The 27,512-nt window shown below is 47.6% G+C and overlaps 1 protein-coding gene and 1 pseudogene across 1 annotated transcript; both read right to left on the minus strand.

The window, feature by feature from the left end:
- Window positions 1-10,933: 10,933 nt before the first annotated feature.
- On the minus strand, window positions 10,934-11,827 carry LOC123430361 (annotated as a pseudogene).
- A 7,568-nt stretch (window positions 11,828-19,395) lies between these two features.
- On the minus strand, window positions 19,396-20,253 carry LOC123430362. Its single transcript, XM_045114226.1, has one exon. It carries the CDS (start codon window positions 20,126-20,128, stop codon window positions 19,520-19,522), a length of 609 nt encoding a protein of 202 aa, XP_044970161.1. The 5' UTR covers window positions 20,129-20,253; the 3' UTR covers window positions 19,396-19,519.
- Window positions 20,254-27,512: the final 7,259 nt, after the last annotated feature.

Consider the following 27,512-nt stretch of genomic DNA (forward strand, 5'->3'; position numbering starts at 1 on the left):
ACCACTAATACAAGATCAAACTAGTGAACCTGCTCAAGTCGAAGGACAAAGTGATCAGGAGACTGTCTCACAATTCCCTTCTGGAGCTCAAACAACCGGCTCAAGACGCAAGGGCAAACAAAAGATACAAGTCGATGCTCCTCTGTTATCTAATGAAGAACTCTTGGAGCGTCGAGCAGCCAAGAATGCGAACAAGCTGAAAGTCAAGTCACATCTTATGAAGAATGTTCTTGGTAGTTTAAAAAGGGGAGTATCTACCCGTCAACAACTTTGGAATTATTGTGAGCATCACGCGTTTGTCTCGTATTGTGAACCTCAACAGGTACAGGAAGCGCTCGATGATGAGGATTGGCTTATGGCCATGCACGAAGAACTTAACAACTTTGAGCGCAACCAAGTATGGGATCTAGTGCCACGACCAACGAAGGAACATAATGTCATCGGGACCAAATGGATATTCAAGAACAAGCAAGATGCAAATGGAATTGTGATTCGAAACAAGGCAAGATTGGTGGCTCAAGGCTACTCCCAAGTCGAGGGTATCGACTACGGTGAAACCTTTGCCCCTGTCGCTCGGCTTGAATCTATTCGCATGCTACTTGCTTTTGCCTCTCATCATAACTTCAAATTACAGCAAATGGATGTGAAAAGTGCATTTCTTAATGGTCCTTTAAATGAGTTGGTATATGTCAAACAACCCCCGGGATTCGAACATCCCAAGCTCCCAAATCATGTGTACAAACTCAATAAGGCACTCTATGGTCTTAAACAAGCCCCACGCGCGTGGTATGAGTACCTTACTGAGTTGTTACAAGATCGTGGGTTTGAAATTGGGAAGATTGATCCCACTCTTTTTACTAAGAGGGTTAAAGGGGATTTATTCATATGCCAACTATATGTTGATGATATTATCTTTGGCTCTCCTAACATTTCATTCAATGAAGATTTTGCCGCGCTAATGACTGAGAAGTTTGAGATGTCCATGATGGGAGAGTTGAAGTTTTTCCTCGGATTCGAGATTAAGCAAGGTCTAGAAGGGACATTCATCAAACAAGCCAAGTACACTCAAGACATGCTCAAACGGTTCGAGCTCGAAGATGTCAAACCGGTCAAGTTTCCCATGCCAACCAGATGCAAGCTTGACAGTGATCCCAATGGTAAAGCAGTGGATCAAAAGGTATACCGCTCCATGATTGGATCCCTCCTTTACCTTTGTGCATCTAGACCGGATATTATGTTGAGTGTAGGGATATGTGCACGGTTTCAATCCGCACCAAAAGAAAGTCATTACATGGCTGTCAAACGAATCTTTCGATATTTGGCTCATACCCCAAACTTTGGCCTCTGGTATCCCAAAGGAGCAAACTTCAATCTAGTTGGCTATTCTGACTCAGACTGGGCTGGAGATTGTGTGGAGAGGAAGTCAACATCTGGAGGGTGCCAATTCCTTGGTCGCTCTTTGGTAAGTTGGTCGTCAAAGAAGCAGAACTGTGTCTCCTTATCATCCACCGAAGCTGAGTATGTGGCAGCTGCAAGTTGTTGTGCACAATTGCTATGGATGAGGCAAACTTTAAAGGATTATGGTGTCACTTGTGACAAAGTGCCTCTTCTATGTGACAATCAAAGCGCCATCAAGATCTCCCTCAACCCAGTGCAACATAGCAAAACCAAACATATTGATATTCGTCATCACTTCATCCGTGAACATATCAAGCTAGGTGATATTGAGGTTCACTTCATTCACACTAAAGAGCAACTTGCAGATATTTTCACCAAGTCACTTGATGAAGCAAGGTTCCGGGAGTTAAGGCACGAGCTAAATATCATTGATTCGAGTAATGTGGATTGAAACTAGGCATATTGCACCTCACTTCACATTTCATCTTGGTCTAGATGTAGGCATGGACATAGGGGGAGTGTTGTTCTCTCAATGAACTCTCCCTCCCCCCATTATGCGTAAATCAATCTAGTCTTTCACTTTAGCCATTTTCAAATGGCACTTGTGCCTCAAAGACGAGCATTGGTCATGAACCCAAGGATAATTCTTCGCGGTGTCATACCATTGTCTCAAACATAGGTGGCCTCGGCCACCGCCCCTCCATCCTCTCTTACATATAAAGGAGAGGATATACTATGACAAGTCGATACCTCTTCTTAGAAGTCATCCCTTTTTCTCACTTGTCATATGCCCAAGTTTTCCCGCCTTCCCTAGCCGTGTTGAAACATGTACAGCGGTACTACCGCCAGGGTAGCGGTACTACCGCCAGGACCCCAGCGGTACTACCGCCAGGGGTAGCGGTACTACCGCCAGGACCCAAGCGGTACTACCGCCATGGTTAGCGGTACTACCGCCAGAGTTCAAAATCTAACTCGGCCGGCCGGAATATTTCTAGGGTTTCGAGGGGAGCGGTACTACCGCCAGGGGGAGCGGTACTACCGCCAGGACCTCAAGCGGTACTACCGCTGCACTCCAGCGGTACTACCGCTATGTAGCGGTACTGCCGCTGTACTGCCGCTGTACTCCAGCGGTACTACCGCCAGGTCAGCGGTACTACCGCTGGACCCAGCGGTACTACCGCTGCCCATACCCCTTGGGCTATATAAAGGGAGGGGGAGCCCGATTTTCAATCTGTTTCTTCTTCCTCGCGACTCCTCCCTCCCCTACCCCGAAAACCCGCTGTTTGGATCTTTCTTGGAGCAGCCCTCTCTTCCCGTTGGTGTGGACGGGCTGATTTACTTCTTCTTCCTCCTCCAAAGCCATGAATCCCGGTAACAAAAGCTCCTCCCCTCTTTTATTTGGTTGTTTTTCGTGTTCTAGGGTTAGGAGCATTGGGGATTGCATTCATCTTGTTGATCCAATGGCTTGTTGCTAAGATTGCTGCCGTGATTTAGGGCTTCATCGTCTTAGATCGGATATTTGAACCTTTTTGATTAGATCTAAAACGTGCTCTCTCTTGCCTATGCATGTTTGTACCTCGTGTTACCATGTGTTCCGTTTGACAATAGGGCTGATGTATACGTATTAATGATTATATATTCAGTCCATGCCCTAGAATACGAGTTTTATATGTCAAGATCTGACAGTCAAACCCCCAGCGGTACTACCGCCAGGACCCAGCGGTACTACCGCCAGGGGTAGCGGTACTACCGCTATGACCCCAATGGTACTACCGCCAGGTTTGGCGGTACTACCGCCAGGACTCCCAGCGGTACTACCGCCAGAGCTGGCGGTACTACCGCCAGGAGCATTCACGGTGTTTTCTTCTTGGGCTTAGCAATGCATGTTTTTCTTTTGTTTCTTTTCTCTGCACTTTCAAGATCCATTGCCTTGACTTTTCGTGTTGCCTCTTTTTCGCTTTGTGGTCTGTGTCACAGGTGGCTCTGCTCGCCGTTCGAACCCCCCACGGGACACGGCATCCAAACAGTTTCGCAACACAGAGGCGCCCGAGGGGTCTGCCACGTCTGGTCTCCCCCCTAAGAAGAAGTCCTTCAAGAAGGTTGCCCACAAGGACAAGAGGGTGAACATCCGAGCAATGTCTCCTAAAGAGTTTCTGCAGTTTCGCACCAAGAACCACTATCTCCAGGAGAGGGAGACGATCGAGGGAGTTGAAAATGTCTGGGTTAAGGACCATTGCAGGATATATCGAGATGTCATTGGAAACTTCAAGAAGAACTACATCTCTGTCCAGTGGATTGATTTGGCACATCTTCAGCGGCATACAGATTACTTTGGTGATGCTCTTGCTTTGATTGACAAGATGGGGCTCAAAAACATCATCACCTTCAAGACAGATTTTGATCCCACGGCAGTTGCTCAGTTCTACGTCACTGTTCATTTCTCCCATGATGAACATCGCTCCATGATTTGGATGACTGGGTCACAGAAGATGACTGGTTCCTGGTCAGAGTTCATGCAGTTCTTGCACATTGATTTTCAGGGTGCTGACACCCCTCTTGGGCTGCGTCCTCACGCTCCAGTCCCCGCTGATAAGGGCCTTGCAAAGGACAGGCTGCAGCAACTATATCTGAGGAAGGGGGTGCTTCCCAAGCACCTGGACATTATGCACCGCATCTTTCGGAACACCCTCTTCCCTCGGAGCGGTAACTTCGATGAGGTCCATGGCGTCTTGGCTGAGATGTTGTTACTATGTGAGGAGGCTATGTCTGTGGATTCTGCTCAATTGGATATTGCAGATGTGATGTTCACAGAACTATGGAACTGCATTATCAACCGTGAGGTCCCTATCTACGGGCCTTACCTGTTTGCTTACATCTGCCACAAGTGGCAACAGGCATTTCCAGGTGAGGTGCTCTACGCACAGTCTGACTATATTGTGCATGACCCAATCAAGCTGCGCATCAAGGATAAGTGGACCAACCCATCTTCCTCCTCTCAGCAAATGGACACAGATACAGAGACCGCTACTGGTAGAGGACCTGCCTCTCAGCCCCGCTCGTCTGCCATGCCATCTTGGGCTATCAAGTTGCAGGACAAGATGAAGACTCTCTTCTGTATGCAGGCCAAGGGTCAGTATCAGTCACACGTGGCTGAGAAGCAGAGCCGCCAGAGGCATAAGCGTGTTCTCAGGACCTTGGATGTGGACATCTCCAGTGGCTCAGAGGACGACATCACGCCGGAGGCCACCTGGATGCAGGCTCAGGGGTACCAGTGGTCGGGTGATGAGGCGGAAGATGAGGAGGAGACTGACCAGGAGGGGACCGACAAGTCTGGTGATCCGGAGGACGAGGAGTAGCTACCTGTGACATTAGGTGTGCCCCTTTTTGGTGTCTTGTGCCAAAGGGGGAGAGAGTCTAGGGATTTGATTTCTTTCGAACTTTGCATTGCTTTGCTGATTTGCTTTGAACTTGGTTTGCTTTGTCTGCTATCGTGTGTGAGACATGATGACATGATCTACCCTATGTGAGTTTAGATTTATTTCCATCATATGATGTGAGTCATATGTCATATATCTCCATCCTTTTTATTCTCATTTTATTATCCATGCAAATCCGGTATTGTCATCAATCCACCAAAAAGGGGGAGATTGTTGAGGCATAATTTATGCGTAAGTAATTTTGGTGATTGATGACAGTACCATACAGGACTAATCGTGTGTGTCAAGGTTTCAGGCAACATTCGTCAACGGCACAAGACGACACGACTCCTCTCTTCGACACTAATCTGAATAACTATGCGTAGTGAAACGGATTCGTATAGTAGAGTAGATGTTTGGAGTATTTCCGAATAGCACATAGTAGGAGCATCTATACGATGACATAAAGATTTGTAAAGAACACACGGATCTGAAAGTTTCAGAACCGTTGACTGAAACGTCTCTCACGAGCAAGACGTGATCAGACCCCAGAACTATATGGGTGTTGGATTCGTTGAAATCACATGGTGCTGTGAACTAGATTATTGACTCTAGTGCAAGTGGGAGACTGTTGGAAATATGCCCTAGAGGCAATAATAATTAGTTATTATTATATTTCTTTGTTCATGATAACCGTTTATTATCCATGCTATAATTGTATTGATTGGAAACACAATACTTGTGTGGATACATAGACAAAACACTGTCCCCAGTAAGCCTCTAGTTGACTAGCTCGTTGATCAAAGATGGTCAAGGTTTCCTGGCCATAGGCAAGTGTTGTTACTTGATAATGGGCTCACATCATTAGGAGAATCATGTGATGGACTAGACCCAAACTAATAGACGTAGCATGTTGATCGTGTCATTTTGTTGCTACTGTTTTATGCGTGTCAAAGTATTTGTTCCTATGACCATGAGATCATATAACTCACTGACACCGGAGGAATGCTTTGTGTGTATCAAACGTCGTAACGTAACTGGGTGACTATAAAGATGCTCTACAGGTATCTCCGAAGGTGTTCGTTGAGTTAGTATGGATCGAGACTGGGATTTGTCACTCCGTGTGACGGAGAGGTATCTCGGGGCCCACTCGGTAATACAACATCACACACAAGCCTTGCAAGCAATGTGACTTAGTGTAAGTTGCGGGATCTTGTATTACGGAACGAGTAAAGAGACTTGCCGGTAAACGAGATTGAAATAGGTATGCGGATACTGACGATCGAATCTCGGGCAAGTAACATACCGAAGGACAAAGGGAATGACATACGGGATCTTTGTAGAATATGTAGGATCCAATATGGGCATCCAGGTCCCGCCATTGGATATTGACCGAGGAGTCTCTCGGGTCACGTCTACATAGTTCTCGAACCCGCAGGGTCTGCACACTTAAGGTTCGACGTTGTTTTATGCGTATTTGAGTTATATGGTTGGTTACCGAATGTTGTTCGGAGTCCCGGGTGAGATCACGAATGTTGCTCTGATACCATTTCTGTAGCGACCCGACTCAAGACGAGTCAAGCCTCTGTGTTTCTGTACCATCCCTGGATCAGTATGCTGGCACACACAGTACATCAATGTATATATCAAAGTGCAATCACATGTAAAATAGCGTCAAACTGATATATACCTTAAATATCTCAGCGGAAGCGGTCAAGGGAGTGGAGTCCCAATAAACACCAACGGCAAGTTGAGTGTAGACCGTAACCCTGAATCGTACTCTTACTCGTCGAAGAAAAATATCTGCAACATAAGACGTTGCAGCCGCATAGGTCAGCATATGTTGACTATGTTGACTAAGAATGGCAGGTGGGGTTGTAAGTTTTAGCGTAAAGCAAATTTTTCTCCTACAACAAGAGAGGGCTAAAAGCAAAATGTTACTATATTGTTGGTTGTTAACGAGATGGTTCCGCCAACCAGTTCTCGTACCCGAGTTGTCAATAATTACCCTCATCAAATATATTTAATGGTGTTGAGAAATCCAGATAACTTCAGTTCCTTTGGCTCAAGTTGTCCATGACCGTGGACACGGCTAATCGATTAGGTTTGAGTACTCTGCAGAGTTTTGCACACGTTCCCCACAAGATTTGATCGCCTCCGAGTATGTCCTCGCACTTCAGGGTGTTTGAAGACCGGATGATCAAAACATGGTCTTTCAATGGGTCCCTCTGAATCCCTGTCGGTGCCCATCCATTCCTACCGTTCTTCTACATCTGCTAGCACTGCCTGTCCAGAGTCGCCGCGTTGTCCAACCAAGCCAGAGCCCATAATGACTTGTGGCTGTGCAGGTAAGCCTTGGGTCTTGAAAATATCCGTCCGTCTCTTTGAGCCTGGGTGAAGCTTTCCGCGGGATGTCATGGCCGTCCCGAGCATCCCGGGTCATCCACTGGGTTCTCCAGGGAGCCGATCAACCGTCCTTCACCCAGAGTTGCATTGCGTCCGAGGTCTTGAAAATCTTGTCTTAACCGGTCTTGATTATTTAATCAACCTCGCATCACTCGTGTTATGCACTCAACCGAAATCCCGCCTACTCAAGCATAGCAATATGAAATTTGTCGTCCCGGGGCCAAGTATCGGGGTTGTTGTGTGCCTACCACATGATACTACAATCTATACTAAAATTTCCAAGTACCTAAGCAGGATGCAATTGGACATAGGATGGTAGAACTATGATGCATAAAACATAGGTGATAGTATGATCAAAGTGACTTGCCTGGTGATGTTGACGAAGAAGAATTTCTCGAGAAATAACTTGATAGACTACTCGTCACTCTCCGGTGAAATCTATATAACAAACATATCATTCACATAAGCACATATACTAGCAATCATTCTAGCAATCAAAACAAAAGAGAGAGCGAATAGGAATTCGAAAGAAACTTCAAATAAGATTAGGGAGTCCTCTACTACATCGAACACTAAATGATTTTTTGTCTAAAAGAAAATATTAACAAGGAACTAAGATATAAATTTAACTAAGATAAAATAGAGTATTTTTGACAAAACTATTTGAAAGTATTTCCAAACGGGATTTGAAACAGTGGGGAAACCAATTGCAAGTTACTAAGGAACTAGAATTGATTTCGTGAAAACAAATAAAAATAAAATCAACACTTGTTGCAAAACTACTGTTAACTAACATAAACAAAACGATAATGTTTCTGAAATAATAAAGAAAATATTTTAAAACAAAGATAGAAAAGGAATTAGCCGAAATCCTAAAAGAGGTGAAACAGAAATTGTTTCACAAGAAACAGTGAGCTAAAATACTCCGGAGCGCCGTCACGCTGCCGGAGAACTCATCTACCTCTCCGTCTCTCTTGCTGGATCAAGAAGGCCGAGATCATCGTCGAGCTGTACGTGTGCTGAACGCGGAGGTGCCGTCCGTTCGGCACTAGATCGGAGCGGATCGTGGGACGGATCGCGGGATGGTTCGTGGGACGGTTCGCGGGGCGGATCGAGGAACGTGAGGACGTTCCACTACATCAACCGCGTTTCTTAACGCTTCTGTTGTGTGATCTACAAGGGTACGTAGATCGGAAATCCCCTCTTGTAGATGGACATCACCATGATAGGTCTTTGTGCGCGTACGAAATTTTTTGTTTCCCATGCGACGTTCCCCAACAGGCCCTTCCAGCATCATCGTAAGGTACTTGGCACACACCGCATCAATAGCATCAAGCATGTCCATAGCGAGCTCGTAACTCTCAATCCACGCGGTCGGCTCAAGATCCGTTGTGTAATTAGGCACCTTGCGAGGGCCCTTGAAGTCCTTTGGCATGCGCTCATTGCAAAGAGCAAAATATAAATAGGGGACCCCAACAGTCCTACCACTTGACTCGCCATGCGCGGGCGTTGGCTGAGGGTAAGTCAGAACCACCTGAGCCGCCAGCGCCACTGCCGCATCTGCTTCCGCCTGACGAGTGGCACAAGCCACGTTCACAAGCGCCTCGACATTCGACATCGGGGTCCCGGGCGGGTTAACTTGAGGTTGTTGTTGGCGACCGCTGCTGGAAACTGCCGGAGACTCCTCATGGTGACTCTTGGTGCGGCTGGCATGCAGCGTGGAATGCAAACGATCACGGCTGTAAGAAAATTGCGCTTGTTGAACCACAACAGTCTTCAGCATCTCGATGGCGTTCCTGGCCTCGACCTCGATCGGGGTGTTTCCATGGATGGGGAGCGACTCCAGGTTACGTGTGGCTGCCAACATATTATTAACAAGGTTGGAGAAGTGGCCCTGCGGTGTCCGGAACCGTTGAGTCGGCGACTCGGCCGGTGGAGGTTGAGCTGGCTCAACCTGTCGGTCAGTCTGTCGGGGGGGGGGGGGGGGGTCCCACTCCATGCCTGGCGTGCGTGGGCTGTCAAACAAGCGACCCGGGTCAAGATTGGCCGGAAGCCGACTCTGATGTCTCCTTTGGTGTACCGCATCGGAGGCGCTTCGATGATGTTCTAGCTGCCAAGCCCCAGCCTTCAAACGCTCCGACTCATCATTGATTCGAGCATGCAGTTCTGCCATCCGGGTGTTCTCGGCGTCAATCTCCCGTTGTACTTTAGCCATCTCCTCACGAAGCTTTGTTAACTCTGTGTTGATCTCCTCCTGATTTTCGGCGGTAACTGGGGTTGTCATGACTTTTGTCATATCCCCTATCAAATCCATCATGGCTTGAGCTCGCGTCTTGCCAGACCCACTGGCTCCATTTGCGGCGGCTGCTCCTGGCAGATCCTGAGCCGACGCGGCCCCTGCCATGTAGATGGTGACCTGGCGAGGCGGCTCTTGTAGTTCTTTGGATATTTCCACCTCAGGGAAGCCCCCAAGCCTCCCATCATAGAGAGGGCAGATCGACTCTGTGTCTCCCATGGATGACTCGCCATCAGAGTTAACATGGGTATTTTTACCGTCCGCCGGCTCATCCGGGAGGCTTATCCCTTGCGTGAAGCTGACGAAGACGCGACACCGCCCGATCTGACGCTGGGCGGATTGAGTGAGCCGAGCCGGCTCGATGATGTCAGTGCAGATGTCCGGCTCGGGGATAGACGTGCCGATTTTGCCAATGAAGACGTGAATCTTGCCGAAGGGGACCCGGTAACCAGACTCGATTGAATCGGCCTTGGGACCCCAGTTCGAATTGTCGATGTAGCGCTTTCCACGGTGGCTCTTGGTACTGCCCTGAATGGGCTCCCTTTGAGAACTCAACTCCATCGTACGTTGGCCCCACGGTGGGCGCCAACTGTCGTGGTTTTGTCACGAGAGATGTCCTCGTGAAAGGACTTATTGAAGAGACCATCGCAACTATGTGGTGACTCAAAGGGGTTGATCAGGAACGAGAGACGAGTTACCCAGGTTCGGCCCCTCCGATGAAGGTAAAAGTCTACATCCTGCTTTGTGTGTATTGATGATGAAATCAATTACAAGGGTGCAGATTTGCTTGGCCTAGCTCTCGATAGATTGTAACTTAAGTCTATTGGCTCTGGAGACTCAACTTTATATACAGGTCGAGCCCCTAGGTTTACGAAGGTCCGGATCACATTATGATTCGTGAGCCGTTATGTCTCTAACTCGCCTTGCTCCTTAAGCAAGGATATCTTGTGCCAACCTTCTACCTCATGGGCCTTGTTCCGCCATCTTCGTAATAGAGAACAGTCAGGCGGCTTACTGAAAACAGGTCGCCTTGCACCTTTGGTCTTGTACGCCCAGGCCCATCTTGAGTATAATCGTAAGCCGCCATAATCATGACCCGGCTCCATAAGGCGGGTTATGCGGCGGGGTAATATCCCAACAGGTTGTGTTGTCAAATTTGTTTTTGCAACATGGTTCGTGTTACGAGATTGTTTTTGCAACATAGGTCATGTTGCGGATCTAACTCTTGATCGGTTTGTAACAAATGACTAGTTGCAGAAATAATGGACTAGTTGGAGAACGTGGATACGAAGGGTTGGCTTCTAACTATTTGACGGATCCTATCCAACGGACATGGGTGTTGGGTGATCTAACTCTTCATCGGTTTGTAACAAAAGACTAGTTGCAGAAACAATAAACTAGTTGCAGAACGTGGATATGAAGGGATTGGCTGGTAACTATTTGACAAAGCCCATCCAACAGACATGGATGCGGTGGACGTTCGCATAAAATTGATCGGTTGAAAGGAACCATTTCCCAAACAAAAACAATATGTAACATGTATTCCCCTCCTACGAATTCACCCACCACGGTTTCGAACCGTTGGCTCGCCATTACAATTTGGTAGTGCTATTGAGTAAACGTTGCTGCAAGGAACGTGTCCTCCTCGATCCCCGAGCCACCGACAGCTACCGCAGCGCTCGCTGCCACGGCAGCACTCTTTCACGCCGCCGAACTTCCTCGCTTGCACGGCCATGTGAGCGGCAGCCGCTACAGCGTCAGGTGGACGACCTTGACCTCGACGAGCAACTTGGGCGCCCTGCACTCTCCACCCAGCTCCCGACTCGCCGGCGAGAGTCTTAGCGAGTTCTCCGCCGACGCCGATTTCGCGTCCACCGACAAGGCGAGCACGGCTCGCGCCAGCACGCGCAGTGACGGCCTCCCCGACCTTAGGAACGTCGCCAGTCCGGACGACCACGGGCGCGGCCTCCATCGGAGCTCGAACGCGACCTTGCCCGGCGCGGCGACGGCCCCGCCGTTGCCCGCCAGCTGGAAGCGCACGCATTCGCCCCAGAACACGTCGTCGCCCCCGGTGCCGCATGGGACCTCGCGCGTGTCCACGCGGATCCGACGCCTCCCATCGCCGGCCGGGACGTAGTATCTCACAAACAACTCGCCCTCGAGCTGCGCTTCAACGCCGGCGACCCGCACAACCTTCACGTCGAACTCGAGACTCGGTTGCCTCCCCAGGGGGGTCGCCATGCTCGTGTCTCCTCTCGCAACAAGTGTCCAACTAAACTATGTATGTATGCTGATTGTTGAGTGAGCAGTGGGGTAGCTGGGCTTGAACTGAATCTCTTTCTTGGAAGGAGGCGCTTATATAGGAAAAGTTGATTTTATCATGCGCGGACCGGTTTTACGTGTTCCAGCAGACACGGAAAAATTCGCACGTGCGAAAAAGTGGTCCGACCCGCGCTAGCTATAACGCGTGGCGTTCGACGCGTTTTATAAATTCAACGCCTCTCCACACGCCCTCCCACTACTATGTGCCTCGCCACGCACCCTCCCGCCTCTCTCTCCGCCGCTCTTTCTCGTCTCTGGTCGCCTCACCGTCGCCACGCCACCGGGGAAGTTCGGTTTACCGCGGTGTCCGTGAGTGCCCCTCCGGCACCTTCTACGCTGAGATCCGCTCCGGCGACATGCGTCTCGGCCTCGCCACGTTCGACAACGCCGACGAGGCCGCCTGCGCGTAGGACGCGGTGGCGTGACGCCTCAGCCGGCCTCATAGTGACATGAATTTCCCCGAGGTGATAAGCGGGAATGGGTGCAGCGGCTCGCGCCTCCCCCGCAGATTGTCATCGAAGAGGACCGTCCCCAGAACCAAAGGCGGGAGTGCCGCCTCCACGAACATGCCATGGCAGCGTGGCGCCAATAATTCCCGCAGGACGTCCTCAAGGAGCGCGCATTCTTTACGTAAAGGGGGGTGTACATGAGGGCGGAGCGAGCTGTCTATCGTGAGGACAGAGGTGCGCGGAAGCAAGCCGCACTCTTCAACATAGAGCTCAAGGAAGCGTCGACTTGGGACTCCGACAATGAACGATGGGCTGACGTCTTCATCACGACGGAGGAGTTGGACACCAGCGCGTCGGAGGAAGACGGCGGGGAGTAGTTTTTTATTTTTTTATTACCTATGTTTTTAATAACTATCAACGATGAGTAGTTTATATCTATGATAAGGAAAAGTCTATCCTTCAACCGGCTGATCTGCGCGATCCATCCACCACCTGCTCGTCCGTTCGATCCCGCCATCGCAATCGTTTCTTGACGTTTTCTGAAACTGGGTCGTTGTTTCCGCAACTGGAGCGTTGTTTCGGAAAACTGCCCACTCCATGTCTCCGCCTTCGCCTCGGCCCCGACAACCTCGCTGCCGCCGGCCTGCTACGGCTCGCCGCTCTCCGCCATCGGCCTCCGGCGTCGGCCTGCCCGCGGCCTCGCGTGCCCTGCGTTGCCGCCCCTGCTCGTCGCCCGCCCGCGGCCCCGCCGGCCTGCCACAAGGCCCGCCACCCCTGATCGGCGGCGCCGCCGGCCTGCGTGTGGCCCCGCCGCACTCCGCCGCCGGCCTGCGCGCGGCACCGCCAGCCTGCCCGCGGCCTCGCGTGCCCCTCCATCGCCGCCCCGCCGCCCCTGCTTCTGCAACGTGACTTTCATTGCAATTTTTTCTGAAACTCGACCGTTGTTGCAAAAAATTCTTTCGTAAAAATACTTATGTTACAGAAAGACGAAGAAATTTTTTTTTGCAACAAGCAAATTGTTTCTGAAACTCGACCGTTGTTTCAGGAATTAACGGATCCAAAGTTTATTTCTTGCAACAAAGCGAAAGTTTCTGCAACTCGAGCGTCGTTTCAGGAATTAAGTACAGGAGCGGATCGGACGGAATGGATCGGACGCTACGTGCGAGATCTAACGGTTGTCGAGGCGGTGGATGTTTAATAAATATCCACCGATAGATGCGTAGCAGCCCCCTATGATAAACTATATATACTATCTTTTTTATCGTTTTTATCTATGCATATCATGTTGTTTTTCCATAGAATGTGTATATTGTGCTCTAAATTTTAACGTTTCCGTTGAAGCGACGTGTGCATATTTTTCTTTCAACGATCGTTAGAGCCAGGACTCTATAGCACGTAAAAAATTGCTATTTTCTTGTTGTAAAATTATTTTAGCGCGGCGCGCGGTTGCACGTAAAGTGGAGATGCTCTAGATTAGAGTGGATAAGAGACATGCGGCGGGAAAAAGGATAGTGTTGGCGACCTTGTTTTTTTTCTTCTTCCAAACGAATTCCTACAATGGCATGGTTGATCTCCCCTCCTTCATTTTGTGCCTCAATCCAACGGTCCAGGGAATGTTCGCCCGCAAAGTCCGAAAATCTTACGTCAGATTTTCATGATTAACCAAAAAAAACTTAGGGGGCTGCTACGCATCTATCGGTGGATATTTATTAAACATCCACCGCCTCGACAGCCGTTAGATCTCGCGCGTAGCGTCCGATCCGCTCCGTCCGATCCGCTCCTGTACTTAATTCCTGAAACGACGCTCGAGTTGTAGAAACTTTCGCTTTGTTGCAAGAAATAAACTTTGGATCCGTTAATTCCTGAAACAACGGTCGAGTTTCAGAAACAATTTGCTTGTTGCAGAATTTTTTTTCTTCGTCTTTCTGTAACATAAGTATTTTTACGGAAGAATTTTTTGCAACAACGGTCGAGTTTCAGAAAATTTTGCAACGAAAATCACGTTGCAGAAGCAGGGGCGGCGGGGCGGCGACGGAGGGGCACGCGAGGCCGCGGGCAGGCTGGCGGTGCCGCGCGCAGACCGGCGACGGAGTGCGGCGGGGCCACACGCAGGCCGGCGGCGCCGCCGATCAGGGGTGGCGGGCCTTGTGGCAGGCCGGCGGGGCCGCGAGCGAGCGACGAGCAGGGGCGGCAACGGAGGGCACGCGAGGCCGCGGGCAGGCCGACGCCGGAGGCCGACGACGGAGGGCGGCGAGCCGTAGCAGGCCGGCGGCGGCGAGGTTGTCGGGGCCGAGGCGGAGGCGGAGACATGGACTGGGCAGTTTTCCGAAACAACGCTCCAGTTGCGGAAACAACGATCCAGTTTCAGAAAACGTTAAGAAACGATTGCGATGGCGGGATCGAACGGACGAGCAGGTGGTGGATGGATCGCGCAGATCAGCCGGTTGAAGGATAGACTTTTCCAAAAACTTATGCCGGTGTTTTTTCCCTAAAAATTCAAATACTTTCTTTGTAAATTAATATAGAAGTGTTTAGATCAGTAAAGTAGTGATCCCTTTTATATTAACTAGTAAGAATGCCCGTGCGTTGCAACGGGCTATAAATTTAATAAAAGTTGGTCCTTGTAATTTTTTATAATTAATTAATTTCTATGACTAACAGTTTCATTTGCAATTTTATTTTGTTAATTAATGATAGCATATGCATTAGAACATTATTTTTATCTTGCTGATATATGTGTTTGTACTTGTAATGTAAGTGAGTCTTAATTTGGTTGCAAATATATTAGACAGCTACATCGAAAACAACCAATTTGTAAGTACATGCGTACCAAATGTTCCAAGTTGCGTATCAATATTGATATTCTTAAAATAATAATTAGCAAAACAGTTTATATATATATGAAAAATCAAAGCTCAGCCCTTTTTTACGTAAAGCTTGTATAAACAACATTGTATATTTTTTATACATTAGAAACATTTTTTTGCGTGTGACATCACAAACATTATTGAGTTTTGATGTCTAACTTTTTTAATATGCATTTTACATATTTTGTATACATCATGAATATTTTTATATACATGTTTTACATTATTAAAATACACGATTAGCATTTTTGAAAAGTTCTATTTTCTATGTCTACTTTGTTCCTTACTCATTATATATTTTTGTATATGTTTTCTTATACACCGGAAACATTTTCCTATGCACATTTAAAGTCTTTTAATTACACGATCAATATTTTTTTAAACAAAAGAAAAATATATTATTTATTGTCCATACGCATTGTACACTTTTTTGTCTAAAATTTGACATTTCTTTAATTCATGATTAATATGTGTGCAAAGTTTATCGAAATAAAGGCAAAAGAGAAAAAAATAGAAAAAGTGTGAAATAGAAGAACAAAAAGGGTTGTATACTCATTATATATTTTTCTATATGTTTTCTTATACACCAAAAACATTTTCCTATGCACATTTAAAGTCTTTTAAATACACGATCAATATTTTTCAAAATAAAAGGAAAATATATTATTTATTGTCCATACGCATTGTACACTGTTTTGTCTATAAATTTAACATTTCTGTAATCCATGATTAACATGTGTGCGAAGTTTATCAAAATAATGGCAAAAGAGAAAAAAAATAGAAAAAGTGTGAAATAGAAGAACAAAAAGGGTTGTATATTTTTTTATTGTCCATACGCACTGTACATTTATTTGTATGTGTGGAAACTTTTGTGTCTACAAATTTGACATTTCTTTAATTCATGATTAATATGTGTGCAAAGTTTATCAAAATAATGGCAAAAGAGAAAAAAAATAGAAAAAGTGTGAAATAGAAGAACAAAAAGGGTTGTATATTTTTTATTGTCCATACGCACTGTACATTTATTTGTATGTGTGGAAACTTTTGTGTCTACAAATTTGACATTTCTTTAATTCATGATTAATATGTGTGCAAAGTTTATCAAAATAATGGCAAAAGAGAAAAAAAATAGAAAAAGTGTGAAATAGAAGAACAAAAAGGGTTGTATATTTTTTATTGTCCATACGCACTGTACATTTATTTGTATGTGTGGAAACTTTTGTGTCTACAAATTTGACATTTCTTTAATAAAAGGGTTGCAGTCAGGATTGAACCTGGGTCTCGTGGGTGGGGCGGGGCGCACCCAACCAGTTGGACTAGCCTGTTGTTGTGATAAATTACGGGAACGTCAACTTTTAGAATGAGACACAAAGAGCCGAATCGAAGTTCAAAACCGAATCGTTTTTGTCACTTACGGGTGGCATTGATGGGTAATTTTGGCGAACTTTAGGGGCAAATTTAATGACGTACCACAGAAACAATATGTGCTTTATTAGTAGGTATAGATATAGGCCCTGTTTGGATACTCTAACTTAGCTAGAGGTTAGAGTTAGTTTCTAGTTCATGACTAACCTTAAACTAACTCTAGCCAAAGAGGTGTTTGGATGATAGGGTTAGATTGACAATAGTTGTACTTGATGAAGAGAGGAAAGTTATTTTTTAGTGGGTCCCATGAGAACTAGCTCCAATTAACACCTATTATCTTGTGGATAGAGAGAGAAAAGTGACTTTTTAGTGGGTCCCATGAAAACTAGCTCCAATTAGCACCTCTTGGGTGGGCTAGTTTTTTTGGTGAATTAGATGCAACTAGCTCCAATCTAATCTTCATGTTTGAATACTTTAGTGCTATTTGAGCCCAACTAGCTCAAACTAACTCTAGCCCATGGATTCAAACAAGACCATAGATATAGATATAGATTTACGACGGAGTACATTATAATATCAACAAGTGCGGGTGTGGTCGTGAAGGACGTCTTCTGTTAAAGACTTGTCATTATGCTTTCGCTTCGATCGTGTTCGTCGAATTGAATATAAGTTTTGGACAAAGTATGCGCGGATGTCATACTGTACTCTGGGCTACTTTCCACCAAGCTATGCACCAACGTTGGCAAAGCAGATAATGACATGATATAGGCCCACATTGCTCAAGCAGCCATGCATCTATTTTTTATATGACGCACAATGCACAAAATAAAAAGTTCAACTTGTAGTTTTGCTGTATAGCCCAGAGTGTTTAGGCTCGGATAGGATTAAAAGATTTAGGGAAGAGAGATCACAAATGCAGAAAATGAAGCTATTCAGGGACTCATTAGGTCTGTATGCAAGCAGACTAAAGTTGCACTGTGATTGTTTCCTCTTGTTTCTATAATGTACTGTGCTACTGTAAGAAGGTTAGGGAATCTTTTGTGGCCGGGCCGTCGTCCGAACCATTACGTCGGACACCCTTGCGTGTTGGATTCACAATGATCCTACGTTCGTCATACGCCCTCCTGCAGTTTTTTTTTTTTGCCTTATCTTCTTCATTTCACCACTTGACCTTCCTCCTCCTTTCATCCATCCACCCCCCTCTTCTCCAAGGCGAGCACCACCGCCCAACGACCTCACGCGCCGCTGGCGGTGTTGCGGCTTCTTCAGCGAGGCCACCACCGGCGGTTCCCATCAGTGCATCGGTCGAAACGTGCGGCCTATAGTGAGGAGAAGCATGCCAGGGGAGCTGAAAACGGTGGACAGAGAGGCTACATCCGCTTATGCCGGAGTTGCAACCGGCAGACAGAGGAGTTGCAAACGGCAAGGCAGCGGGGTGGGTGAACCACGACCGACAGGTGAAGTTGCTATTCGAGCACCTGTCGAGACGGTGTCGTGAATGCTACAACCACATACCACAAAAGCTACAACCGTTCACCAAAAAAGCTACAAACATGTTTGTGAGAGTTGCAAACCGAATTCGTCGGAGTTGTAGCCATGGTCATCCAGCAATTTTTGCTACAACCGGTGTCAATTTTTTTTTATAACGGGTGTCTCATTTTGCTAAATTTGGACAAGCCAATGTTGTAGCTTTTCTCCATGCTGGTTTGGGGCTACAACCAGCAAATTTTCTTGTTTTTGTTGCACCCGTCATTTGGATTTGCTGGAACCAATGATCAAAATTGCTACAACCATCAATGCCAAATGCTATGACCGGTGGCAGTTTTTGATAAAGCCCGAGAAAGGAGGGGCTTCGACGGACGTGCGCCAGAGTTGCACCCAGTGCTGTAAAATGCTACATCCGGCAACCAAGAAAGCTACAACCGGCTTTGAAAAAAGCTTCAATGAGATATGGGGTGCTAGAGGTCGCACCATCGTGCCGCAAAAAATTGCAACCACCATTGAGAAAAGCTACAACCCGCTTCTAAAAAAAGCTTCAAACAGAGAATGACTAGCCAACAATGGCGAGCGAGGATGACGGAGTTGCCCGGCGGTGCTGCGACGAGAGCGTGGCGAGTTCTGACGACGGCTAGTGGCGATGCTGGAAACCTCGTTCGGCAGTGCTGCAACCGGGGAGGGGGAGACATCAAGATGCAAAAGGCATGGGAAAGTGCATCCGACAAGCAGCCTCGGTGAGCGCACCCAACGAGCTACGACGGGACGGCCAAGGGCAAGCACACAGGAGGCTAACATGTGGAGATCAAGTGGTGGAGGATTTTTGTTACATCCTTTGTTTCATGGTGGAGTTGCAGGCGGGACGACGGGTGGTGCTTCGGTGTTCGGCCAGGATCACCAACACTCGTTGCAGCCTCCCCCTCCCCCTCCCCGGTGCGCTGGAGCTGCTCTCGGTGCGGGAAAAGAAAGAATAGAGGAGGAAGAAGGAGAGGACGACGCGGGTAGGGAAGGGGCGTTGAATCGTGCAGCCTGGGACGGATGAATCGTGTGATTGCCGTGCGACTCACCTAAATTTGAACCGACGCGCCGGCGCCTATCGTTGCAAGGTTAAATTCAAATGGACGCTAGAGTAAACAAAAATTAACTAGGAAAACGGGATCTTTACTGATCTACCATAATGCCAAACCCTACTTTAGTGCCGTAGGCTTCTTAACCAAAAAAAGGGCTAGTGCATAACCCACTTAGTTCGGCCCCATCATAATTTCCGTTGAATGTTCACCGCTTCGCGCCGCGTTTCTGATGTGCACACGTCACGTGCATGGCGCCACACATCCAAGGGCGACGAGAGGAAGCGCCTGATGCATTCAAAAAGCTAGTAGATCTCTTGTTCAAATTTTGTTCATATTTCACGCCCGAGTTTGACTGAAATCGACAACAGCTTGCTGGAAAAGCTCTCCTACGAAGCTCACTGCTCACCTACCATCACAACAACATTGGTACGTACTGCTATTGAGTAAACGTCGCCGCGAGGAACATGTCCTCCTCGGTCCCGACCCACCCACAGCTACCGCAGCGCTCGCCGCCACGGCAGCACTCGTTCACGCCGCCCAACTTCCTCGCTTGCACGGCCACGCGATCGGCAGCCGCTACGGCGTGGACGACCTTGACCTCGACGAGCAACTTGGGCGCCTTGCACCCGCCGCCCAGCTCACGGCTCGCCGGCGAGAGTCTCAGCCAGCTGTCCGCCGACGCCGACAAGGCGAGCTCGGCCCGCGCCAGCACGCGCGACGACGGCCTGCCCGACCCCAGAAACGCCGCGAGCCCGGACGACGACGGGCGCGGCCTCCACCGCAGCTCGAACGCGACCTTGCCCGGCGCGTCGACGGCCCCGCCGTTGCCCGCCAGCTGGAAGCTAGCGCGCTCGCCCCAGAGCACGTCGTCGCCCCCGGCGCCGCACGGAACCTCGCGCGTGTCCACACGGATCCGCCGCCTCCCGTCGCCGGCCGGGACGTAGTACCTGACGAAGAGGCTGCCCTCGAGCCGCGCCTCGACGCCGGCCACCCTCACGACCTTGACGTGGAACTCCATACTCGGCTGCCTCCACAAGGTCGCCATGCTCTTATCCTCTCTCTCGAGTCTCGACAAGTGTCGAAGTAAACTATGCGTTGTATGCTGGTTGCTGGGCGAGCAGTGGGGTAACTGAGCTTGAACTGAATCCTTCTTAGAAGGAGGCGCTTATATAGGGCTTTGTTGGGAGGCCGCAAGTGGAACTACTTATGCATATCCGAGTGCTCAGTGGCCATCAAAGGAAGGGGTCAAGGAGATATGCACGCATAGTGCGTAGAGGATGCCGCATGGGAGCAGTCGCTTTAAGTCGCCATGCATGGCAGCCGTGCAAAACCACATGGCTGAAAATGAAACGGCCCTCGCTTTCCCGAGGGGAGCGAGCCGCGCGTGCCAGTGCTGGTGGGCGGTGAATCAAGGGTAGATATCTCGAGTTACCCTTGGGTACGTCAAGGGCTGCCTGGCCGTAGGCACGGCGCAAGAGTGGCGGGCGTCGGGCTGACGGGGATGGGCATGGTGATCACGTTGGTATTCATTGGTTAAACAAAGTGTGTTGGAACTTGGAACAATCCGACGCAGCAACCCTCGCGCCTTTCTTCTCTCCAGTTGGCGCGGCCCATGCGTAGATTGCTGATAGCTACCAGCCGCGCTGCACTCAGATTCTGGCTTCGTAGTTCTTGAGGCGCACTCGAGTTTTTTATATTGACTAAAAGGTAAAGCCTCCGTAGTCTGAATCGGATTCAGATAACTAGATTAGGATTAGGATCCTGTGATGCAGATCAGATTGTTAATTCTGCATGTGTCATTTACTGTGCGGTTAATGTAAAGGATTGTTGGGGTTAAAGAACAGGAAGCTTTAGCTCTAGTGTCGTTCTTCTAACCCTTGTTTCGATTGATCAACCGCCTACATATTCACATTCTCTAGAAGACTGTAGGCTTTTTATTTTTAACGCCTCACAATCAATTGAGGTTTTTAATTTAAAATTGAGACATTGATTTTGACCAGGTCAACAATTTTACAAGGAGCTCTCATATTCATTTTTTCAATACACTATGGGCGTGTTTGGTTGGGTGGCTCGCACCTGGCTTGCATCCGAGATGCAAAATGGTCCATGTTTGGTTGGCTGCATGGTCTTCTCAGCCTGGCCCAGTCGATGCAAAAAGAGGCCTCCCAGCCAGGCTGAGGGAAACGCAGGATCGGAGCGTTTCTTTCATGCAGGCTCGTTCTTGCCTTTTGCCTGCACCCGCGATGCAGCCCACCACTCCGCCATCGTCGTCCTCGCCGGAGGATGATGTCGCTCCTCCATGCCTTTCACTGGGCCACGAGTCTACGCACCGCCATGCCAGCCCCTTCCCCACCACCGGCGCCACCCCTCTCCCCCACCGCAACGCCCCCTCCCTGCGGCGAGCCCCACGGCCAGAGCCAGCCCGCGGCCACCCCCTCCCTCCCTGCGGCGAGCCCTCCCGCCTCAGCCAGCCCGCGGCCACCCTCCTTCCCCAACACCGACGCCACCCCTCTCCCCCACCCCGCGGCGCCCCTCCCCGCGGCGAGCCACTTGCTAGAGCCATCCCGCGGCCACCCCCTCCGTCCCCGTGGCGAGCCCCCCGCCACAGCCAGCCCGCGGCCACCTCCTCCCTCCCCGCGCCGAGCCATCCCGCGGCCACCCCCTCCCTCCCTCCCCCCATTACATAATTAAGCTCAATTTTTACTCGAAATAATTAAGCCCAATTCAGCCTACCAAACAACATCTGTCATGTATAGCATCTTTGGTGCATCCGTATCATGCAATCAACCAAACCCTCATCTCACCCCATCCCTGCATCCACTCAAACAGGCCAGGCTCACCCAGGATGCCCCATACGATGCAGGCTAGAGCCACCCAGGCAACCAAACACGCCCTATGTGATTTAGTTTTGGAGCTCTCTCATTCGATTGAGGTATAAAAATTTAAAGCTTTGATTTTGACTCCATCAGTTCTTGGTTGTGGCAATGAAATCTCTAACTTCATTAAGCTTCTTAACTTTAAAGCTCACTCATTCAATTGATGTCTTCAATTTAGATTGGGTACATAATTAATTGGATCGTTGACCTCGGCTTCACGGTTGGATCTTTAGGTAAATGCATCCCTTGGTAAGTGCCTGGTTTGGGTGTGGGCCTTCATTGATAAAAAAGAGATAACATCCAGCATATCACATGTGGCCAATAACATAGGTAACGTTCTCATGTTCTGTTTAACACAAAGCAATAAAGTTTCTCACATACATGAGCATACAGTCATCCTATGACGCACACCCGTACGTCATATCCTTATGAGCATCTTCAAGGTACTAAGCCAGGACATCATCTTGAGATTTTACAACACATCCATTTGTAAGTTGTAACCATGATTATGTAAAGTTTGTCCGTAGGTGTAGCATATTTAATAAAAAGAATACACTTCATTGTTTTTCCCACCCGTAAAACCAACTAGAAGGTAAATAATTTTCATAACTTTAAAAAAATTACTGAGTAAAAATAAAACATGCACAACCCTACAAAGATAAGCAGCGTAGCAAAGCGTGTACTGTCCTTCTGATGTATGCTATAGTCAGCAATAGAAGATAGTAACCAGACGTGGAATTTGCCACACCAATGGTAGGGCTTCTTTGATTCAAAGAATTTCCGTAGGAACTTTGAAGAATTAAAATCCTTAGAAATTTTTTCTATCTTAGTTGTCTAATTCATAGGATTGAATCCTATATGATTTTTTTCTAAGAATTTCTTTGTACTATTTTCCATATGATTTGTGACATCCACTCAAACCTTTGCTAAATAATTCTTTGTTTTTCTGTGATGCAATGAAAAAAAAACCCTGTAGGATTGGATGGGCATGTCATGCCAATCCTATGTTTTTCCTATTCCCATGTTTTTTGTATACTACAAATCAAAGAGGCCCTTCGGTGTCACTATTTTCATTGTTTCTGTAGGGGTGATCGTGGTGTGAGATCAATCACAAACTAAGCCATGGTCGAAGAGTCGGCACTTTCACACGAAGGCCAACAAACTTTACAATAATGGTGTTGCTTTTACTTAGCATGTTTACTTTGCCTTTTTTGAATGTCGACAGGAGAACTGCTAAATTCATTGATCAGAAGAAGGCATTACAAAAACACCTTCAAAGGAGGAATGCACCGCAAAAAGGCAAGTGCTAAAAAAGAAGAAAGAACAAACGGACTGGTCAGTTTATCACGGAAAACCAGACAAAAACCATAGCAACGTTTAGCTAGACTAGACCTAAAGCACCACGAAACATACAAGACGTCGGAAGGCAAAAACCCCACAACACAGCCGGTCGAGCACCCGAGCGCCTTCGTTGCTACGAGAGTGCACACCGACAACCGACGTATTGTACCAGGTAGCCACGAGCCTATCCGCAAACCTCGAGGACATCGAAGAGGAACTATAGGTCCGAAAGAGCAAAAACATATGCCCCACCAATCCCACGAGCCAAGCCGACATAGCTTGCTTGACGCTAATTGCGTGACGGATGCTCATGTTGCTCTCCTCGTCGACCAAAGCAACCTGATCAAAATGAAAGCACCACCAAAGACTCCACGCACTCCAAAACGTTGTGTGCTCCAAAAACCACCGCACCACCACCAACCAAGTGCTACGTCGCCATATTTTGCTCCAAAGCAATGCTTCCAACGAAGTAATGACACCACGGGCGCCACCATTGCATACGATTTTCATCAGGAGACGAGAACATGGAGCAAAGAGAGGTGTCGGCACCCCTCAATGGTGCCTCCAACAAGGAAAAATCATACCCGAGGGCATCATTCGCCATCCGCTCAGACCGAAGCTAAGCATGACTTTCGTCGAGGAACCGAGCACCTATGCCGGGGACGATGTCTCCAACATACCACCACCAGACCGGAGCAGCAGACGCCACTAGTTGCAACTCATAGAACTAGTCGGAGCACCATCGGTGGCGTCGTGTCATAGTGAAAGCACATATGCTCCCTTGGTGATATTGATAATTCATGACAACATACATTGTCTCTTGGACTAACACTTTTACCTAGATATTTCAAAATAGTCCATGGAGATGCTTTGGCTAAGGATTATGTGGAGATGCCCCTTGATGCAAGAAAGGATTAGGATCGGCTCAAGCTTCAAGCTAGAAGACTCTTCATTTTCTATTTGTGAGAAATCATTTTTGAGTTCGTAGGAAAGCCAATACTATTAAAAGGGGTGAGGTATTAAAATGAGCTGGTTGCTCATGTGCTCAAAGTTAGCCACCAAAATACTCAGTCATTTTTCCCACATAACCATTCTGTCCAATTCCACATACTCAAATTTGGTGCCACCAACTTTCATATTTTGGACCCACCGAGTTTGACCCCCACACAGAAATTGTTAGAGCATATTTCTCCGTATGTGGTTTTGGTAATTGATGGAAATCCCTATGGACTAATGGTTGCCTTAAGGTATATTTGAAGGATTTGTCCATAGTCACTTCTTGAAGTCCATCTGTTGGTTTCAAGAAGTTTATATGATGAGCAAGGTAGTATTCAAGGTATTATCCTAAGAGTGGCCATAAAGACACAAGGTTGATCAAGAATAAGACAAAGAGTAAATCGAGTTGATCAACACACAAATCATACAAGATGTACCGAGAGGGATCAAGTGATCCCATGGTATGGTAAGCATTGTCCATTGCACTTTTTTATACTAACCCATGTCTTCGTGAGAGTTCTATGTGGGGTTAGTTGTGTTTTCATGGGCTTGCGTCAAGAGGAAGATCTCATACAACCCATGGAGGATGACGTCAAGTGGTGATCATCATCAAGATTGCAGTGTGCAAGTTCAAGTGGAGCATCATGAATATATCATGCTTGAAGCTTGTCGTCCATTGTGGTGGCAATGGACTTGTGAAGATGTGCTGAAGAGTGGCTCACCCATAGTGGAGTATGGGGGGGGAAATTTACAAGTCTTCATCGAGCGAGCGCAATCAAGAAAGGTGGTCCATCTTTAGGAAGTCAAGAGCATCATCATCTAGTTCAGGTGGACTATGTGCAAGGTATAGGTTTGTCCTTGATAGGTTTTCTATTTTAGGATAGATTGTTGTACTATCAAGGGGGGCTCTCAAGTGAGTTTTCTCTTTGTGAGTTTTTGCTAGTTCTTCATTCATAGTGGTTTCACATTTTTTATTTAACATTTTCTCTTTGTGAGTTTTAGATCTTATGGTCATCTTTATGACAAGCTCGAGTTCATCGAAAACGGAGTTCATGTGCATCTTCTATGATGTTTTTGATGTTGGAGTTTTTTCTAGTTCTTCATTCATAGAGGTTCAAATCTCTATATCATTGGCATTTTTCTTAAATTCCTCTTCTTAAGATAGCCCTTGTCGTCCTGAATCCAAAAAGCTTGAGTTTGCTCAACTCGGAGCTCGTATGCGAAAGTTATGGCAGTTCAGGGCAGGCTTTCACTCTCAAGCGGAAGTACCGCTCGGGAGAGCGGTAGTACCGCTATGGCGGTACTTCCGCCCTCCCCTGTCGGCCTCCCTTCCGCTTAATTTTTGTCTAGCTTCTGCGGGGTCTTTTTCCATTTTGAGCGGTAGTACTGCTTGGGGGAGAGGTAGTATCGCTCCAGTGGTAATACCACTCGGGCTAACGGTAGTACCGCTCCGGTAGCACTACCGCCCCGAGATCTTTGTCGTTTGCATGTTTTTCTTGAAACTTCCGTTCCAGCGGCAGTACCGCTCGCCTGAGTGGTACTACCGCTTGTGCACTGACTGAGTTCATAACGGTTCGATTTGGGGAGGCCTATAAAAGGGGGTCTTCTTCCCCAATGGTTTTCTATCAGTTAAGCTCGCGTTCTTCCCCCATTGTTGATCTTCTTCGAGCTTGCTAACTCTCAATCCCTTCAATGATTCTTGCTAGTTCTTGAGGAAAAGAGAGAGGAGATCTAGATCCACATCTCCACCAATCACTTTCTCCTCTATGTGAGGGGAACCCCTTGTATCTTGATCTTGGAGTTCTTTGTGAGCTCCTTGTTCTTCCTCTCATATTCCTCCATAGCTTTTGTTGTTGTGGAGGGATTTGGGTGTGAGGGAATTGACCACTTCATGTGTTCTTGGCATTGCATTATTTGCATCGGTATGAGTTCTCCATGATGATACGTGGAAGTGGAAAGCTGAGAAGCTTATTACTCTTGGGTGCTTGGTACCTTAGAGCTTGTTCTTCTTGGGTGCTTTGGCGTCCTAGAATCTTGGTGGTGCCTCGGAGCTCAATCATTGTGGTGTAAAGATCCGGGCAAGCGTCAGGTTCTCCAATTAGGTTGTGGAGATTGCCCCGAGCATTTGAGGATACCTCGAAGCCATGTTCCATTCTGGTGAATCTTCGTGGTGTTGTTGGGAGCCTCCAATTAAGTTGTGGAGATTGCCCCAACCTTGTTCGTACGGGTTCGGTGACCGCCCTCAAGGGTCCCTTACTGGAATCACGGGATCTTGCATTGTGCGAGGGCGTGAGGAGATTACGGTGGCCTTAGTGGCATCTTGGGGAGCATTGTGCCTCCACACCGCTAGGAATGGAGATTAGCATCCGCAAGGGTGTGAATATCAAAATACATCGTCGTCTCCGCATGCCTCGGTTATCTCTTACCCAAGCCCTTTACTTATGCACTTTACTTTGTGATAGACATATTATTTCTTGTTATATATCTTGCTATCACTTAGTTGTTTATCTTGCTTAGCATAAGTTGTTGGTGCACATAGGTGAGGCTAATTGTTTTAGGTTTTGTGCTTGAAAAATTGAACGTTAGTTTTATTCTGCGTTTTTTCAAGCCTAAATCATAATTATTTTAAAGCGCCTATTCACCCCTCCCCTCTAGGCGACATCCACAATCTTTTAGAAACCCTAGCCACGTCCACCAAATCGGTGCAACCAAAACCATATCGGTGCTATTGAGTTTGGTTGACCAACTTTCGGTTGCCTCGATACACAAAATCGGAATCTTCGAGTTTGAGTATTGGTGTCATCGAGTTTGCTCATCTGACCGTTCGTCACTTTTTTGGTGCCACCGAGATTCATATGTCGGTCTCACCGAGATTCAAAAGTATTTGCCTTTAGTGCATGTCGGTACCACCGAGTTTCCCACTTCGGTGTCACCGAGTTTGCCACTTTTGGTGTAACGGTTGGATTTTGTGTTCTGCCTATATATACCCCTTCACCCATCTCTCATTCGTGGGAGAAGCACTCATAACACACACTTCATATCCAGATCCATTTTCTCGGAGAGAACCACCTACTCATGTGTTGAGACCAAGATATTTCACTCCAATCATTTGAAACCTTATCTCTAGCCTCCCCAAACTTCTTTCCACCAAATCAATCTCTCCCACCCATGCCTATTCTAAGAGAGACTGATTTGGTGTTGAGGAGACTATCTTTA

This window comes from Hordeum vulgare, chromosome 2H (genome assembly GCF_904849725.1).
Source record: "Hordeum vulgare subsp. vulgare chromosome 2H, MorexV3_pseudomolecules_assembly, whole genome shotgun sequence".
Classification (NCBI taxonomy): domain Eukaryota; kingdom Viridiplantae; phylum Streptophyta; class Magnoliopsida; order Poales; family Poaceae; genus Hordeum; species Hordeum vulgare.